At 45.9% G+C, this 19,848-nt stretch overlaps 2 protein-coding genes across 6 annotated transcripts in view; both read right to left on the minus strand.

The window, feature by feature from the left end:
• Nucleotides 1-9,546, minus strand: part of APBA2 (amyloid beta precursor protein binding family A member 2) — a 108,005-nt gene extending 98,459 nt beyond the window's left edge. For 2 of the 5 annotated variants that reach the window (XM_083586456.1, XM_083586452.1), the window contains exon 1: nucleotides 9,262-9,545. The gene's annotated coding sequence lies outside the window, so the exon portion shown is untranslated. Of the gene's footprint in view, nucleotides 1-8,634; nucleotides 8,679-9,114; nucleotides 9,212-9,261 lie in introns of those variants that run through there. The other 3 variants (XM_083586453.1, XM_083586454.1, XM_083586455.1) reach the window with 3 other exon arrangements.
• Nucleotides 9,547-16,734: 7,188 nt separating this feature from the next.
• The window catches only part of MCEE (methylmalonyl-CoA epimerase), a 5,940-nt gene continuing 2,826 nt past the window's right edge, over nucleotides 16,735-19,848 (minus strand). Inside the window, exons 2-3 of the mRNA XM_083584610.1 lie at nucleotides 18,483-18,817; nucleotides 16,735-17,658 (exon numbers count right to left, since the gene is read on the minus strand). Of these exons, the coding sequence (XP_083440736.1) occupies nucleotides 17,506-17,658; nucleotides 18,483-18,817 (488 nt within the window). The 3' untranslated portion in view covers nucleotides 16,735-17,505. The remainder of the gene's footprint in view (nucleotides 17,659-18,482; nucleotides 18,818-19,848) is intronic.

Consider the following 19,848-nt stretch of genomic DNA (forward strand, 5'->3'; position numbering starts at 1 on the left):
TCCCCCCCCCCCCGCAGTTTCCAGCAACTGGCCTTCAGAACCATGTACTGCATCTGACTGTGGACTTAATCATACGGGTAGACCGGGCCACTGAGCCTTGAATGGGACAATTCTAAGCCCATTTACCATGTCATGGTACCTGTGTCATGACTCTTGTGGTGATTCCTTGGCCTGGCTGGCCACAGAATCCTTTGCACTAGGGAGGAGAGGGCTCTCAAGGGCTCTGCCCTGCCCCTGCAGGGGGGAGCCCCAATGCTTCTGAATACCAGTTGCTGGAAACTGCAGGAGCAGAGGGGCCTCTTCTGCTTCAGTCCTGCTTGCTGGCTTCCCACAGGTTATCTGCTTGGCCACTGAGAGAACAGGATGTTGGACTAGATGGGTCATGGACCTGATCCGGCACGGTTCTTCTCATGTTCCCTCTTCGCCCTGCCTAAGGTAGCAAATTACCTCATAAGCCAACCTTTCTGTCTTTCCCAGAAAAGCCGCGTTTGGTGCACTTAAGCGACTTATAGATGCAAGCCTGTGATTAAAACAGGAAATAAATGGAGACCAAGAAGAAGGAATATTTGGATTCCATGCACATTCTGTCTCTGACCTAAAGGTTGCTGTAATAAAATGTCTGCCACTAGATATCAGGTGCTATTTAAAAACTAACAAATTGCCTGTCATTGTGATGGGAAATGTGGGCGGGTGGGGAGGGGGGAGAAGTTATTGCATATTGTAAAGACTCCTTGGGGTGGAGAGCACAAGAAACCACCTTGTGCCGAGTGAGAACATCGGTCCATGGAGCTCAGTGCTGTTTATGTTGAAGAGCAGCAGCTGCCCAGGGTCTCGGGCAAGATTCTCTCCCAGCCTGGGACCTTCCGCATGAAAAGCATAAAACCCCTCTTCTATCACAGAAGTCCAGGAGACAGACACGGGAGCTTCTGGGTGATCTCCTGTTAGGTACTGACCAGATGCAGACCTGCTGAGCTTCAACAGGGATGCTCCATCACATGCCAGTAAGCCTCGGCCTGGGTCCTTGATATGTCAACCATTGCACAGCCAGTCTATCTCTGTCCCCTCCAGCAGTACTTCCCTGCACTGCCCATATTCTCTTCCAAAGCACACACATTTATCAACAGCAGTTAGCCATGAAAGCACCAGCTTGGGTAATCCTTCTCCCATCCTAGGTCATCCCTGCTGCTTCCAAGCTATACTGCCTCATGTCAAACAGGGAGGTGGGAACCAACGCCTAAGGTTTCCTTTTGCTCACCTACTTACAAAATGCTCTCTTAGATGATGCTCACCCTTCCCCCTCAGGCCACATGCCCACTGGAGTCTTCTTCACATGCAAGTGAAAATCAAAGCAATCTTTAGGTATCAGAGGGTTGTCTCTAATGGAGTGTCTACACCCATGTAGACACATGTCTGGAGAAGGACCATTTGGCTCAGGGACAGCATGCATGATTTGCCTGCAGAAGGTCCCAGATTCCATCCCTGGCTAGAAGAATCAGGTAGCTGGTGATGGGGAAAGAACCCTGAGATCCCCCTGGAGAGTCAGTGCCAGTCAGAGTAGACAGAGCTAGACAGACAATAGGAAGTGGCCTGACTCCAAGTCAGGCTATGCTGTTACAATGAGATTTTCCCAAGGAAAAAAAATCATAATTAATCACTTTCTGCACAATAGTCAAGGCAATGCACAATAAAAAGATCCAAGCTGAATTTGAGCTAAATTTATGCCTGCACCCAGATCCATGCTACACTGATGTCTTCATCTAGGAAGGGCTCTTCTGTGAAAAAGCCAGGCAGGGGTTCAGATCCAGCACAACACACACTTCCCACAGGAATGCTTCTGGAGCTATTCCCATGAACAAGAGAGTCTAGAAGCAAGCCTGTCCCAAACATTTAATGCTGAAGGTGGAAATTCCAAATGGCAAACATGACACCACCTGATGCTGAGATTTTGCCCCAAACTGAAAGCTGACTGTGGAATCCAAATTCAGCCAGTAGACTTTATGCATTGGTTTGTCACTTTGAGATGAGAAACCAAGTTCATGACACAATTTCTCTTGTGGGATTCTCACATGGCGACAAGTCCCAGCGTGAGGCAAACCATTGAAAATTGGCACACAGTAAACAAGGTGGCATCAGAATCCTTTGGCCGGACACAGATTTTCAGACAACCAAGTTCCTTGTGCTTGCCACTTCACTTCATAGTGAGTGAGGAAAGTAAAGCAAATCCTGCAGAATTAATTCAAGCGCACGCATCCTGATTCCACAAAGGCAGCTTTTTCCTCAGTAGGTTAATCTTAAGTGTCACTGAATGCAAGTCCAAGCTAAGGGGTTGTCCTTCACCAGCCTCCTGGTCAGGTAAGAGGATGTTTTTGAGCGGGACCCAAGCTCTGCTCCCTTCTGTGGTGGCTGCCCAGGAGGCTTTTAAAATGATAGGTTCGCAAATAAGAGTTTTGTTTTGTTTTTAAGAAGGAGATTAGCAAAATGTTCAAGCAAAAGGGGAAAGGGAAAAGATGCAGCTGTAGCAAAAATCCATCACAAACACATTTTAGGGTCAACCCGGTTTTGATAGAGAGGCCATTTCTTGGGGTTAGGATGGAGAGATGGGTTTTCTCACAACTCAGTAAAACTAGAATTGAGTTACTTAATAGTTTGAGGCGTGAAACCAGGAGACAGGAGGCACAGAGAACCACAAGGAGGAGGCAGTTGAGGAAGGGGCATCATGGCAAATCAGTGGTGTTGCTAAGGCTGAGCTTTGGAGCCCAGTCCCAAGTGTTCCCTGGTGGGCAATGCATTTGGGAGAAACTGATTTGGGCTGGGTTCCTTTGTATGGTGCTAATTTGAGGGAATAAATTAGCAGAAGATGACTAAGGGGGGCAGGGAACAGGGAGAATTGATTTGATGTGGAGCAAGATCTGTTGGGAAATTAATTGGGGGTAAGATGCATTAAAGAGGAACTGATTTGGGGCGACCTGTGGTGGGGTGCAAATTAAATTTAAAAAATAATGGAGAGATTTGGGTGGGAAATTAGCTGGCTTGCCTTCTGTGACTTATAAATTCTAATTTTCATGCATGTGTGTGACAATGGGCTCACACACCAAATCTTCTAAGTACCTAGCAATGTTCCTGTGTCAGACACACCACTTAATACACCCCTGCAAAGAGTTACTTCCACCAGCTGTCCTAATTGTTCCAGTGTCTTGCAGTCTTATCTTCAGAGATTTAAGAGTATGAAGGTCTTTAAAAGAAGGAACTAAGAAAACAAGCGCAGTAATTAATCAATGGGTCAACTAAAGTGCCTTAATTGCATGAAGCATTTCAAGCGCACACACATTTATAAACTTCCCATTAGGAAACTGCACACCATAAAATGAATTGTACAGTGCCCTCCAGAAATACAAGTCAAATTAAGATATTGCCACATTGTGTTGCATTTGGAAAGTGTAAAGGCTGCAGGGACAAATGCTACAGAAAATATTACTGTTGCAACATGTGGGTGCTATTGAAAAACTATGTTTACTTGTTTTCTCAAACAGCTCCTAATAAAAATGAAAATATATGGAATTTAGGAAGCTGCCTTCTATCATTTCAGACTCTTTCTCCACCTAGCCCAGTATTTCCTTCTCTGACTGGCAGCAGCTCCCCAGGGTCTCAGGCAGATAAGAATCTTCCCTATGGCCCCTTCTTTGGAATGTTCCAGGGTCTAAGGGGAGCCAGGAAGTTCCTATTCCGCATCTTGCACAAGCAACACATTCACTAGGCGGTCTTAAGAGAAGGACATCTCCCTTTGCCCTCCACGCCAGGCCAGCAAGGAAGGGAGTTCTGACTTGGAGGGAGAGTTTGCCATTTTGGATGAAAAGAGGAACCTCCAATTTGTGCTAAAGACGAAGTAACTCAGTGAATCAGAGATCAAGAGGGAGGGAGAGAAAGGAAACAGGAAAGCACAAGTCCCAATCACACCTTGGTAAACCATGATTTGATATTATGCATGAGCCTGCAGCCTGCTCCTTCTCAGGAGGAAATCAGGGCCTATGGCCTGTACCACTTCACCCATCATGTGGGGAATCAGCATTTCTTCATATGGATATATATTTTAATGTGCCTTAACCAAATAAGCATTCCCTAAGGCATACACACATATTTTGATACCAAAATATTGAATTTTACATTAAAGTTAAGAGCACATATTACAAATATGATAAATGGAACATCCCTGAAACCTTGCTGATGGCCAGCTCTGTTCCATCCTTTCTCCAGAAGCTATCATACCAGCTCACTCTCAGATCAGCTGGCCTAGGCTGCCCCCTGCCCAGCATGTGCAGACAGGGACTCTTTACTTGAAAGTAAGAAAGCGATCCTTATACAGGCAAGTTCTATCACAGCCTGCCAACCCAAGCCTAATTGTGACAGCACTGCTGGGCTCATGGTATGGCCACCAGAACAGGTTTGTAGATAGCCACTTGCCTAGTTGTAAAAATTGCCTCCAAGGAGCAAGTCAGAAATTACATATACTGTAAAACAAGAAAATCTGTAATAAAAATACATCAGCCTTCAAAAAAGGAAAAAAAGAAAAAGAAATTACATATACATATGTGTGTGCATCTGGTGTGCGTTTTTTTGGTCCCTTTTCCTTTAAAGGTACAAAATGACTAACAATGTGGGGTGGGGGAGATTGGCTAGGTAACATTTAGTCTGGGCTACTAGGTTTTATAGATTTATTTGCGAGGCTGGACACGGGTGGCGCTGTGGGTTAAACCACAGAGCCTAGGACTTGCCGATCAGAAAGTCGGCGGTTCGAATCCCCGCGACGGGGTGAGCTCCCGTTGCTCGGTCCTTGCTCCTGCCAACCTAGCAGTTCAAAAGCACGTCAAAGTGCAAGTAGATAAATAGGTACCGCTCCGGCGGGAAGGTAAACGGCAATTCCGTGCGCTGCTCTGTTTTGCCAGAAGCGGCTTCGTCATGCTGGCCACATGACCCGGAAGCTGTACGCCGGCTCCCTCGGCCAATAAAGCGAGATGAGCACCACAACCCCAGAGTCGGCCACGACTGGACCTAATGGTCAGGGGTCCCTTTACCTTTACCTTTACTATAGTTTGTGAAACATCTCGTACAAAATTCTCCCAATATACACATTTTCGTATGAAATTTTTGGTATGCAATTCTGCCTAACACTAATATGTATGTTACATATGCATTTTGAGGCACACTTTGCCTAACTCTATGCATTTTTGCACACATTACTTGGTGGAAGAACAGCACTGCAAAATTTGGAGAAGTGCAAATTTCAAATGATGGCTTTGTTTTGGTTCTTGTATCATTTTGCAAAGTATGAATCAAATAGAGCCACCTTTAAATGTGAACTGAATCACATTTCTCCCACACTCGTAGCCTCAGTAGCATGAAAGAGTACAGTAACCAGTTTACACACCACATCTCTTCCCAGCCAGCCCAGCTGCTGCTTTAATTGCTGGTGGCCCATTGCACGAGGCTAGAAGACCAACTTGGCACACACACACACCCCCCAGCAGCTGTGCAACCACAACTCATATCAGCCGCAGTCGACATGGTGAAAGACGATGGGCGCTTCAGTCCAGCAACACCCAGAGGTCCACATTGCCCACCCCCATGAGGCTAAGCTGAGACAGCCCCCCCCCCAGCCCCAAGCTTGCATCCCAAGCCCCAAGAGCAATTCCGCAACATCCTCACAGCAACATTATGGAAGGAGAAACCAAGCAAACCCTCCAATCGGAACTGCATGTAAAGCCCTTCCCAAAACTGCAGCTAAGAATGGCATCCCAGGGGCAAACTATGTACCTCCCCCACAACATGGGGAAAACCTTAATCCATGTTACAATTTACCCCCATCCCATTTTTATTTATTTTTATGTAGTCAGACAAAAGTAAAATGTAACTGAACACAATAATAAATAATCAAATATTTCATGCATTTCACTAGGAAGACTTATCAAAACAGAGCATCAAGTCTGAGAGCATTCAGTCACCTTCTGTTTTCCATCTTCACAAGGACACCAGAGAAAAAGGATAAGAGGCCTTGCACTGAAGGAGAAGAGTATCGGCAATAAGCAAATTCCAAACTGGAAGAGTTAGAAATTCTGAAGTGTCACATAATGTTAGTGTTCTTTTTATATATGTAACTAATAAAGTCAAAACCAATGTCCAGCAAATGTTCCTCTTTTTGCTGCATCCTGAACCCAAGCCTGCATCTCAGTGAACCCCAAAAACCTGACCATCTGGTAACAGAGCTTGAGCAAGGCTCCCTTCAGGTGCTTCCAATGCTTTTTACGTTTCTAAATCCAACCTTCTTCCAAGAAGCTCAGGCTCAGAGAATGTGATTGCTTCAAGTTCTGAGCTTTGTGGCTGAGTGGGGATTTGAACCCAGGTCTCCCTAGTCCAGCAAAGGAAACAAAACGCCGGGGAGGGGGGGTTGTGACAGAAAAATGCACATTATGTAGGCATCATGACACAGGATAAATCATCCTGTGTGTTAGAGGAAAGACTAAGAACTCGACAGAGTGAGGCACATTGGTAACCAGAGCGATTTTCAGAGACCACCACCACAAGGCCTATGCATGTTTGCTCAGAGGTCCCACCATGTTCAATGGGGCCTATAATTTCTGTCATCACTGCTGCATTCTGGACTGAAAGCAGAGTCAGGCCCTGGACACCCTCCAAAGGCAGCCCCACTGACCCTCTGCAGTCCAACTCTGCAGGTCTTATAAACCCAGCCTTCCATCCGCACCATGCACAGCAAGTGCTGAGCCCACCCACACCCACATCAGGCACGGGGCAACCTCAGGCTCTGCCACAGATGCCAACCAGCTGTGGCAAGCTGGTCTCCCGAAGCCCACACCTCCATAGGCAGGATTCAGCATTGCTACAATCTGCATAAGGGGGTGGGTTGGGGGTGGGGGGTTTTTTAGTGCACACTTTCTCACTGGGGGCACACAGAGCACATTGCCCAACCTCCCTTGACACATTAACACCAAAGGACCCATCTCCATGTTACAAATGCTGCCAGGAGGTGGGGAGCACCAAGCACAATAATTTCATTAATGCAGCAATTCAAATATTCTGGTCTGTGTCCCAATTTCAGTGTTTAAGGGCTGGATGAGGGAGGGGAACCCACTCTTCCCCCACCCCTCTTCCAGTGCTAACATCTGAGAGAATAATCCAAGCAGAATAAAGGTGGGGGGTGAATAGAGAGAAAAAACCAGGTTATAATTTGTCACACTGTTTACCCCAAGAAAGATGAAGCGGAGAATTTTTAATTGAGTAGCTTCTCCCTCCAGACCTCATTATGGAGGGGAGGAAATAACTCGATCAAAAGCTTCAATTCAGTTGCTACACCGGAGGCATATATCCATATATATGGAAAACTCAGGGAAAGAGAGAAGGGGAGAGATATGCTGAATTTCCCTAGTTTTCCTTCTTCCATCTTTCCAACTTGACGAAAACAAATCTACTGCCAAGCCATCAGCACTGCGCACCTGGGAGCAAGATACAAGGTCAGAACACACGTGGGATATCTGGACATGTAGAAGGTCAGGATGTGGTCGGAAGAGGATTTGGAGGACTGTCCCATGCAGGTGTCATTACTCAATTTTGGACTCTGGACCAAAGCATCGTCCAGCCCCCTCCCGTACCCCACATACCCTTCGGGGGGGGCGCCTGGCCTTCTGCCCTGACATCCAGTTTCATTTTACACCTGCCAATCATGAGCATCAGGAAGCCCATGCTGGAGACACAAATCCGGGGGGGGGGGGGGCAGATGTGTCAGTCCGGCTAAGCAAGAAATCATATGCATCTGAGCTCACCCTATGATCAATCTGCTAATCTTTCAGATGCCACAGGACTTCTGTCACAAGGATTAAATCACAGAACAGGGTTTTAAAAAAATAAATAAAATTCAGTGTTGAAAGACAGATGATGGAGGACACATCACAAGGAATGACAGTGAAGACAGGTTGACCCGGAACAAAGCAAAGAGACTTGGGGGGGGGGTCTTAAAGGAAGGTTCTGCTCTCCTTGCCTCTTTTCTGGATGGAGACTGTTCTCCCTCTCCTGTGCGCCCGGCATGAGGGAGATCAGCCAGCCATGGCTTGGCTAGCAAATCTCTCTCCCCCTCTCTGCAAGTCCCACAATAGCAGAGAAGAAAAAAGATGCCATGGTTGTGCCAGGAGGAGAAAATCTCCCTGCTTAGTCTCCATGTCTCCTTGCAAACCAGACATACACAGCCCAAACCTCCCCTGCATACAGGCACAACTGTTCATTCCTCTGAGCCCCAAGCCATAGCAACAGATTGGCCAGCCTAGTGGGTGGGTGGGGGGCATTGCCTTGCCCTCGTCACCCACATCTTGGCAGAAAATGCTTAATAAAACAAAAACACACCAAGGAAATACCCAAAGGCATCGGGACTGTGATACCTCTAAGTGCTCTGCTCCCCCCCCATTAAATGTGTGCTTTTCAGTGGAGGGGGGAAAGAAGAAAAGTGGATAACATCTCCCCCCCTCCAAAGCCCCTGCAGTACACTTGCATGGTTTCTCATGCACTTTGCTCTATCTGCCCCCAAATCACCTGCACTGCTTTAAAATAAATAATAATAACAGCAACAATAAATACCTAGTGAGATAAGGCTATATGACTTCTGACACACAAGTCCACACTCTCCTCCCAGTAGGGAAGGGAACTGTGGGTGGAGGGTGGGTTTCTTGGGGGGGGGATGTGCAGAGATGGAAAGAGAGAGCAGGCAGGAAGGGTGGCAAATAGGAATGCAGCGCCCTAGCAAAAACAGCATCCTGCATTGCACTGCCAAAAGTTGAGCGGGGGAGGGGTATGAAGGGGGGCACAGGTGTGTCCTCTGAGGGCACTACCCCCCCCCAAATGCAGAGAGGGGAGGAGGAGGAGCGCTATTCCTTGGACCTCATCATCCCACCCTGTGCAAAAAGAGTGCGTCTGCATCCCCCCTCCCTATCCAAGAAGCGTAGCCTGCAAGGCTCCGGGTTTCTGCGCCTCTAGCTATGGCTCGATCGCCCCCTCCCCTGACTTTCGAGAATAAAGGAGCCCCCGGGAGCGGGCGGCGTCCATGCAGAAAACCCCCACCTCTGCTAAGGATGCACGGGAGAGCAGGCAGCCTAAAAGCCCTTTGCGCCCATCCCCATCCCCGGCAGGGCTGGGGCTTTGTCTCGCCCGCCCGCCCGCCCGCCCGCCCTGGGGGGCACAGCCCAGCCTCGCGCGCCCCTGCCTTACCTGGCCAGCGCAGGGCGGGGACGACTTGTCCTCCCCCGAGGAAGGAACCGGACTCCTTGCAGGCGGCCTGAGGAAGAAGAGCAGCAGCAGCAGCAGCAGGAGGAGGAGGAGGAGGAGGATGGGGGGAGAGTCTGGAGGAGGAGGAGGAGGAGGAGGAGGAGAGCAGCCGCAGCAGCTGCCAGGGCTCTTTTGTACGGCTCCTTCTCCTGCTTCCCAGCCACACACGGAGACTACTAATTAACCCGGGAAGCTGAGTGCGCCGAGCGCGCCCGGGAACCTGCATGGAGCTGGCGGGGAGCGGCCGCCCCGCGAGGCCAAGCAGGCTGCAAGGCGGACTGCTCCTGCCCGGGGAGGCTTGGCTGGAGCAGGCCTGGCGGAGCTTCTGGAAAGGGGCTTGGCGCGGAAGCTGGCCTTCCAGGGTAGACTGCCCCTGCCTGGAAGGTTCTGCCAAAGGAGGAGTCCCTGCCGGGCTGCTGGAAGCCGGCTTGGTTGCAAGCCGGGGTTCAAATGCAGACTGCCTTTGTGGAGGGAGGTTCCGCTGAAACAGCCTTTGAGGTGCTTCTGCATTCTGGCTAGTGCAGGCACGGTTGTAGCCAGGATTCAAGGTGAGACCGCCCCTGTATAGGGAGTTTTCACTTCAATAGTTATTGGGTTTCCTTGTGGTTATGTTGAGTTGTTGCTGGTGTTATTATCAGAAAAAGAGTGTCCCTGTTTTAGGTGGCCACATTCAGCAATGACGGGGGCAAGGGCGGGATTCTCTCTGCCTCCGGACAAGAGCAACTTGGATCACCTCCTTGCTTGCATCCATGCAGGCACCTCCCTTGCAAGATCTGGCCGAATGTGACCTCCCCTGACAGTGCAAGAATTCAATTTCATGACAATTCTGCATAATTTAAAACCAAGATGAGGCTGTTGGGAAATCAGGACTGTAGCAGAGCACACCATATATATATATATATAATGTTCTAATGCATCTGGGAAAGTCTATGCAAAATACTTTGCAACCCTGTAATATTACAATTTATATTTCCCCCTTTTTCAGATAGAAGAAACCTGAGGTGCAGAGACAGCAATACAGTGGTATCTTGGTTCTCAAACTTAATCCATTCCGAAAGTCTGTTCCAAAACCAAAGCATTCCAAAACCAAGGCGCACTTTCCCATAGAAAGTAATGCAAAATGGATCAATCTGTTCCAGACTTTTAAAAACAGCCCCTAAAACAGCAATTTAACATGAATTTTACTATCTAGCAAGACTGTATCCATTGTATCCATTGCTTTCATTGATCCATAAAATGAAAGCAATAATCAATGTACTGTACAGTGGTACCTCAGGTTAAGTACTTAATTCGTTCCGGAGGTCTGTTCTTAACCTCAAGCACCACTTTAGCTAATGGGGCCTCCTGCTGTTGCTGCCGCCACACCACCGGAGTCCAATTTCTGTTCTTATCCTGAAGCAAAGTTCTTAACCTGAAGCACTATTTCTGGGTTAGTGGAGTGTGTAACCTGAAGCGTATGTAACCTGAAGCATATGTAACCCAAGGTACCACTGTACTATAAAATAAATACAACAGTATTGTAGATGATAAAAATTATCATCCACAAAGTCACAAAAACAAATTAACCAAAAAGCCTCAAAACAAAAACGCAAAATAAATAGCAAAAGCACCAAACTTAGTCTGTTCCGGAAGTCTGTTTGACTTCTGAAATGTTTGAAATCCAAGGTGCAGCTTCTGACTGGTGGAGGTGTCCTGGAAACAATAGCCAACAGCCACGGAGGATGTTTGGCTTCCGAAAAACGTTAAAAAAACAGAATACTTACTTCCAGGTTTCCAGTGTTTGGGAACCAATGCATTTGAGAACGCAAGGTACCACTGTAATATCTAGCAGAACTAGGTGATTTGAACCCAGGACTCCTGTGTTGTGTTCATAACATTGGAAACTGCCCTTTGCTGGGTCTTTCTGGTCTAGCATTGTCTCCTCTGACAAGCACATTTCCCCCCTCAAATAATTCTGGGCGCTGTAGTTTACCCTTTATAGAGTCAGAATTCTCAGCAGTGCCCAGAATTCTCTTAGGGGAAAATGTGCTTCCAATGCACATTAATGATGTAGTGTGTACACAGCCTAAGATCAGCCCTGGGGCCCTCTGTACGAAAACCAGATGCTTTGCTGCTGAGCTACAGCCCTTCCCTGCAGGTGATGATCTACTACGAGCTTTTATTAATCCTGCTTCTTGCAAAAGTGTTTTGTTTTTGTGACCCTTATTTGTCTCATGCTATGGGAATGGTTTTGTGTGGGGTTAAGCAAAGAGCTGCAACTGACTCTCTAGTTCCTTAATTAGTGTAGATGATGGATGATGAAACAAAGGAGCAACCTTTCAGCACACTTTGGTGAGGGATATGGATAGGACAACTGAAGATGGTTTGAATAAAGAGTTGATTCTATATTTATTGTTAATTGCCATGATGGTTATTGGAAGAAAATGGAAATATTTAGAAGGATTAAATAAGGAATTATTATTTTATAGTCAAAACTGGGCTATAGCCACTGTTGAAAAATTAACTCAAAAATGAAAGTATGCTAGAGGGCAAATGTAAAAAAGATTCTTTTTCATCTACTTGGCAAATTATTTCATATATTATTGATGATAACAATGTTCAAAGGACTCCTGTGAAATATGAATTAGATCCATCCTCTAATTCCTGGATCCAGTGTGGATTTAATTCCTGGAATAGCCAGGCTAGTTTCCTGTTGAGGTAGTGGCCAGCATGGGCCATTAAGGTAACAATGGAAGTGGCTCTGTAAATGAATGAATGAATGAATGAATGTGTAAATAAACCATATGTCATAAAAACAGCACAGTCTGCTGTACCTTATTCCAAAGGAAACCGAACCCTGGGGAAGCTCCTGGAACCCCTGGAATCTTACACTACTTGGAGATTGGGGTGGCAGGCAAAAATATTGGAAACATTTCAGAAAAGGGCAACCAAAGTTTTCAAGGGGACAGAGTGACTTCCCTATGAAGAAAGGTTGCAGCATTTGGGACTTCCTAATTTAGAGAAAAGGTGTGTAAGAGACGGCATGGTGGGAGTTTATAAAATCCTTCATGGCATGGAGAAGGTGGATAGAGAAGTTCTTTTCTCCTTCTCTCATAACACTAGAACTTGTGGACATCAGATGAAGCGGAATGATGAAAGGTTCAGCACAGATCAAAGGAAGTCCTTTAAGCAGCACAGAGCTGACCTCTGGAACTTGCTCCCCAGGACCTGGGTGGCTTTTAGAGAGGTTTAGCCGGTGGTGGAGGAGAGGGCGACTGCCAGCTGCCAGCTCCATGGTGGGAGGTGGGAATGCTTCTGAATCCCAGTTGCTGGAAGCCCCAGGTGGGAGGGGGCTCCTGGGCTCAGGGCCTGCTTTCAGGTTCCCCACAGGCACCTGGTTGGCCACTGTGAGAACAAGGTGTTGGACTAGATGCCTCCCCCTTTGGCCTGATCCTGCAGGCTCTTCTGATGCTCTTAAACAAATAAATGTGCACAAGCACCACAGCAGTGCGCATCCTGCCATTTCAAGCCCACTGGAACGTGGCCTAAGGTATGTTCTGAACCACTGTTCAGAACATTTTAAAATGTTTTTAAAGCAAAAGGACAACCCACAGCTTGATTCTTAAAAAGCAGTGGCTGGAAGCTGTTTTAGGGTATGCTGAATACAGCCTTCGTATGCCAGGCAGGATAGGGCCTTCAGTGGTGTGAAATAAATTGGTGGAGACTCTGATGAGAAGGGTAGGAGCACATTGCACAGGTCTCCTCTTCACCTGCAAAACATTAGACAGCATAGCATTGAGATTCTTTCAATATTCTTGTTCATGGGCTTTTTCGCTGGATTCTCTCACCCTGCCCTTTAGGGGTTTATCCTCTTTAGAAGGCCATCAGTTTCCTTTTGATATACGTAAAATGACGTTACAGATGGAAAAGCAGATAGACCAGCACTCCAGTTAAAGTAGAGCAGTTACAGTACTTGCGTCCGTTTCCGAAATCAGGCCTTAATGAAGTCTCTTACAACTTGGGGGTATTACACATTCATCTATACATTAGACATTGCCGGGTGATGAATTATTCAGTTTTGACTGAAGGTAAAATTATAGCAGAAATCAAAGTTTGCCTTCTCTCTGTGTCTGCTCCGGAAAGTGCTATATAAAATGTGTGAGTTTAATGTGCTCTTAATTAGGGGTGCTATTAAGAAGGTGTTTTATGCTCCCCTTAAGGAAAAGTATAAAAACATAAAAACAGTGGAAGAATTTGAATATTTTACCATAACCCTGATACTGTAGTTCATTAAAAGGCGGATGACGGGGGAAGAACATACTGAAGCAGGAAATGCCATGCTCAGCCACTAGGGGCCATTTTGGGGGGATGGGGATTGTGTGGGGCAATTTTTAATTTCTCTGTGATTGGGCAATCTATTTATTTTTAAATCATTTATTGAAACAAACAAAAATGTGGTGTAAACCCCCCTTTAAATCCATATTAATGAAAAGAAAAGAACTCACTCTGAAACTCACCTACAGGTGGTACCTAACACCAAGAACACTAGTGCTAATACCCAGGAACCTCACCAAAATGCTGGAGAGGGTTTTAAAAAACTTTGGGGGGGCTCGGCCCCCTCAAATATTTTATTGGGAGGGGGCTGAGGGGACCTTGGCCCCTAGGAGTTGGCTCCTCTGACGCTGAGGGTGGGCAGCCGCAGTGAGGTGTTGGAGAATGGAGTTGTGTTCCCAGCTGCCCTCAGACCAGTAAGAAATGGTGACATCAGACTAGGATGGAGGAGAAGTTTGGCTCACTTTGCATTTTCAGGGTGAACTTATCTAATTCACATTTCCTGAAACAATACATGAACCAGACACCAGGCACGCTTTGAAATTCTCGTGTTTCTGAATTACCTCTATCTGAGTAATGTGTACAAAAGCACATATGCTGGGTTAAAGCATCCATACAAATGCATATATTAGTGAAAATAATGTACCAAAAAGCATCATCTTGCCAAGAAATTGCTTTGCAAAATGTGTATACCGTGGTACCTCGGGTTATAGATGCTTCAGGTTACAGACGCTTCAGGTTACAGACTCCGCTCACCCAGAAATATTACCTCGGGTTAAGAACGTTGCTTCAGGAGGAGAACAGAAATCGGGCGGCGGCGGCGGCACAGTAGCAGCAGGAGGCCCCATTAGCTAAATCGGTACCTCGGGTTAAGAACAGTTTCAGGTTAAGAACGGACCTCCAGAACGAATTAAGTTCTTAACCCGAGGTACCACTGTACTAGACAAAATTGCATACAAAAATCCATTTGTTAGGGGAAATTTGCTCTATAATGCTCTATTAAAAAATAAGTTTTTTATTTATTTATTGGAAACTGGTGCAGAGAATTGAGCTTCAGACTGGCAAAACGAGAAATGGGGAGTAACTGAAACTGACGTAGTCACCCCTAAGTAAAAGATAAGAAGTGTCATTGGCTTCAGTGCAGAAATTGGGGTGTGGGAGACACCATATTATCTTTACCCCAAGCAGCAAGGTTTCTTAGGAACCAGCTGATGACATGGCTCCCCAAATCAACAGACTGTGGAAACTTCACATTGGACTTGAAGCATCTGGCATTGTATGCCTCCCCATTCTTCCTCCAGACTCTGGGTCCTTGGTTTCCAAATGAGATGCAAAAGCTGCTCTTATCAGAAAAGAGAATTGGGGAGCCATGTCATCAGCTGGTGTTGGTCCCACTGTGCTTCAATAAGTCCAGGGTCAACGCAGCCGTCTACCAGGAGATTTTGGAACACTTCATACTTCCTTCCGCAGACGAGCTTTATGGGGATGCTGACTTCATTTTCCAGCAGGACTTGGCACCTGCCCACACTGCCAAAAGTACCAAAACCTGGTTCAATGCCCATGGGATTACTGTGCTTGATTGGCCAGCAAACTCGCCTGACCTGAACCCTATGGAGAATCTATGGGGCATCGCCAAGAGAAAGATGAGAGACATGAGGCCGAGCAATGCAGAAGAGCTGAAGGCTGCCATTGAAGCATCCTGGTCTTCCATAACACCTCAGCAGTGCCACAGGCTGATAGCATCCATGCCACGCCGCATTGAGGCAGTAATTGATGCAAAAGGGGCCCAAACCAAATACTGAGTACATATGCATGCTTCTACTTCTCAGAGGTCCAATATTGCTCTATTTGCAATTCTTGTTTTGCTGATTTCATTTAATATTCTAATTTTCTGAGATTGTTAATTTGGGGTTTTCATCAGATGTAAACCATGATCATCACAATTATAACAAATAAAGGCTTGACATATCTCGCTTTGCACGTCATGAGTCTATCTCATATATTAGTTTCACCTTTTAAGTTGAATTACTGAAATAAATGAACTTTTCCACAATATTCTATTTTTCCAAGTTTCACCTGTAAGCTGATGTCAGTTTGGTCCCAAGGCACACAAAGAACGCCCCCCCCCCCCCCCCGTTGATGGTGCTAAGCATGTCTGGGTCTTATCGGTGTCTGGGTGGGTAACCATCTGGGAACCACATATATGTAGCCTTAAGACCCATGACGGGAGGTGGGATATAAATGCAAGATCCAAGAAAGCGACAAACATGCATAAGGTTCATAGAATTGTAGAGTTGGAAGGGACCCCGAGGGTCATCTAGTCCAACCCTCTACAATGAAGGAATCTCAGCTAAAGCATCTCTGACAGATGACCATCCAACCTCTGCTCAAAAACTTCCAAGGAAGTAGAATCCGCCAACTCCCACAGGAGACTGTTCCATTGCCAAACAGCTCTTACTGTCAGAAAGTTCTTCCTGGTGTTTAGTCAGAATCTCCTTTTTTATAACTTGAAGCCATTGGTTTGAATCCTACCCTCCAGAGCAGGAGAAAAGAAGCTTGCTCTATCTTCCATGTGACAGCCCTTGAGATATGGGGAAAGGCTATCATACCTCCTCTCAGTCTCCTCTTTTCCAGGCTAAACATACCCAGTTCCTTCAAGCACTCCTCGTAAGGCTTGGTTTCCAGACCCTTGATCATCTTGGTCTCCCTCCTCTGCACATGTTCCAGCTTGTCAACATCCTTCTCAAATTGTGGAGCCCAGAATTGAACAAAGTATTCCAGGTGTGGTCTGACCAAGGCAGAAGAGAGTGGCACTGTGACTTCCCTTGATCTGGACACTAGACTTCTCTTGATGCAGCCTTGGATAGCCTTAGATTTCCCTCCTTGCTGCATCACACTGTGGACTCATGTCAAGCTTCTGTTGGTCTACTAAAGCCCCTAGACCCTTTTTGCATGTACTGCTAGTAAGCCAGGTGTCTCCCATCCTATATTTGTGTATCTGGTTCTTCCTGCCTAAGTGCAGAACCTGACATTTGTCCCTATTGAAACTCATTTTGTTAGTTTGGGCTGCCAATTAAAGCTCATTTAGTTTTAGAAAGAACTAGGTAGAGAAACAAAAATCATGTTTTATTATGCACCATCAGTAATAATTCAAAATAATAAATGCAGACAAACTACTATAAATTATGCAGGTGACACTGGTGATCAAATGACAGCAAATATTGGTAATCAAAAGATAATCAAAAGGCCCAAATTCTCATGCGGATGGGGGGGAGTGAAGAGTTGCTTAGCAATCATGGGGACCCAGACAAGACCATAAGCATCTTATGACTGAGTGAACCAATCAATGGAGTAGTCAATGAGTCTTTAGACAGGTGAACACAGAGAATATGATGATACCTTGCTGGCTCTTTTCTTAAGGGAATACTGAAGGAATTACTGAAAAAGCAAAAAAAAACCAGACACCTCGCCCTTGCCTCACTTGTCACTTACCAATGTAGAGCAGGGTGATGGCAGATGACCTAGAAATCTACCAAATGGATGCAAAATTATGCCCAGAGGGAGAGCGTGCGTAAAATGCACCCAGCTTACTGTTGCAAGATACAGTTCAAAGGAATCCTAAGCCAGCCCAAATAAAATTTATTTTGGTGATGTTCAAGTGACTAAAAGGTGTCTTCCCAAATTAAGACTAGTGTTTCAAGATTTAAATTTTCCTTCTCAAGGCAAATCACATTATTATTAATGCTTTTCAGTCAGGGAAAAAACCCCTCAATAACAAGTAAATCAGGAGTAGTTATTTTAAAACACAGAAAATATGCCTCATTTCCTCTCTTAGTATAGGCATTAATATCTTCTTATCACAGTTAGGATCACAACTCAGGCTTGCTCAAGTTCCACTAGGACTCCGTTGCAGTCCTTAGGATGGAGGAAAACCACCAGTTTCCCATGGGCCCCAATTCTGGGCTCTTCGCTCAAAACACGGATCTTCTTCTCCTTCAGTTCAGCTATGGCATCTGTTATACTGTTCACCTGTAAAAGAAAAGAAAACTTTTGTCTAAGAAGGATATGATGGAAACAATACTGAATCTCAACATTAAAAAAAGAAAATTGGATGAAGATCACAAGAGATGCGAAGGCTGGAAAACAGGTTTGTGCTTTAAAAACTAACAAGCCAAGGACAGTCTGGCTGCTGCTGTAGCAAACCAAAGGCTGTGCAGGCTGTGCTTTCCCCACAAGGAGTGGCAAACCAGACTTAGGACAGGAGGGCAATAGCCCCTCCTGCCTGTGACCTCCAGCAACTGCGATTCAGAGAAGCCTGATCAGGGTCTGGCAGCCTTATAGCCACTGGCAGCCTTATCCTCCTCCCAGAATGCATCTAATCCCCTTTAAAAGCCATCCAAGCTGGTGGCCATCTCTACATCCTGTGATAGAAAATTCCATAGTTTAACCATGTGCTTTTTAAGAAGTGCTTCCTTTCATCTGTCCTAAATCTTAGTTCACATTTGTTGGATGATCTCAGTGGGTTCTACTCCTACAAGAAAGGGGAGAAAGGGGACAGAGAGAAGCTCTGTCTCCACACCACACTAGGCTTTATATAACTCTTTCATATTGGTCCCTTGCTCATCTTTTTTTCTAAATTAGATCACCCCAATCCACAGACAAGCTTCTCAAAACATACCTTAATGAGGGCTAGAAATTTGACCCCTTAAAAGGAAGTAAAGAAATCAGGTAGTAAAGAACCTTAGGAGTCTCAGAATTTCAAATACACTGCCTTACTATGAAGTAAAGTACCCAGGTTTTTCAATGTGATTAAAAAAAAAAAATCAAACAAAAAGAAAGCAGAGTGGAAATACCTCAATGCAGATATGGTGCATTCCTCCCTCCTTGTTTTTCTTCAGGAAACCAGCGATTGGGCTGTTCTCCCCTAGTGGGTGCAGAAGTTCCAACTTTGTGTTGCCCAGGTCCACAAAGACTGTGTAGACGCCGTGTTCAGGAAGGGGTACCATTTTGCTCACCTGAGCACCCAACACATCCCTGTACAAAGAGGTGGCTTTTTCTAAATTGGGCACTGCGATAGCCACATGGTTCAGTCGACCCAGTTTCCACAGAGACTTCTGAGCCAAGGAAGCAGCATCTGCTAACGTCCGCACTGTTGGAGCAGCTCTTTTTTGCAACCAATTGAGAAGCCCTGAAAAGAAGAGCAAGAGAGAAAGACTGAGAAAAGAACCGCTTCTAAGCAATAAAACCAATGCATACCTTTCTCTCTTTTCCAGGGCACCTCCCCATGTCATTACATTAAGAGATTATGTTACCATCAGGTACCACACAACACAAAAATAGAAATCAGCAGAGGCTGAAGGGTCTCCCTGACATTAGTCCAGTGGACTTTCAGCCTTAATTCCCCTCAGCCAAAGAAAGCTGGCGTGGTGGGGTGGACAGAGTACAGCAGGGCTGGGGAACCCAGAGGTCTTTGGGCTTCAACTCCCATCAGCCCCAGCCAGCAGGGCCAACAGCCTGGAAGGATGGGAGTTGGAGTCCAGCAGTATCTTTCTTGTAAGGATTATAGCCAGTTAATGCATGTGAAGTGCTTTGAATGTTCAAAGTACTAGATGTTAGGAAGTCTTATTATTATTCAATACGGGAAAGGTATTATTTACCTTTAGTATTAATAGACACTGGAAATACATTTACCAACATTTTCAGGGTTTGTTATGCTGAAGGAACTGCTTGCACAACTGTGACGTCAAGTAGGCTTGAAGCAGTTTCCTCCAAATATTCAGCAACTCCTTGCACCCAAGTTTAAGATTCCCAGGTGCCATACATGCTTTATGGGAGCTTTATGGGAGAAAACCTTTGGCATTTATCCTCCCAGCTGTTAAGCACACTGCAAAATGTCTTACTTTGTCACTTTTGCTAATGTGTTAAAATGTGAATATGAACAGGCTTCTGCATTTTTCCATCCCCAAATTTAGTCTGTCGTGGTTATCACACTTCCTAAACGCTCTTATTTCTGGAAACCATTGCAGGCACGCAGCATGCCTGCTTTACGCTGAGCCGTGGGGAAATGCCAAAGGGCAGAGTTTTCGTCCAACTTTCCAAGAACTACTGGATCAATGTGGCATTCAGACTAATACAAATGGACGTCACTCTCCCTTCAGACTGGCACCATACATTCAGAGCAGCATCATGCCACTTCAAACAGTGATGACTCCCTCCCCA

Source organism: Podarcis filfolensis, assembly GCF_964270895.1.
Source record: "Podarcis filfolensis genome assembly, chromosome: 14".
Lineage (NCBI taxonomy): Eukaryota > Metazoa > Chordata > Lepidosauria > Squamata > Lacertidae > Podarcis > Podarcis filfolensis.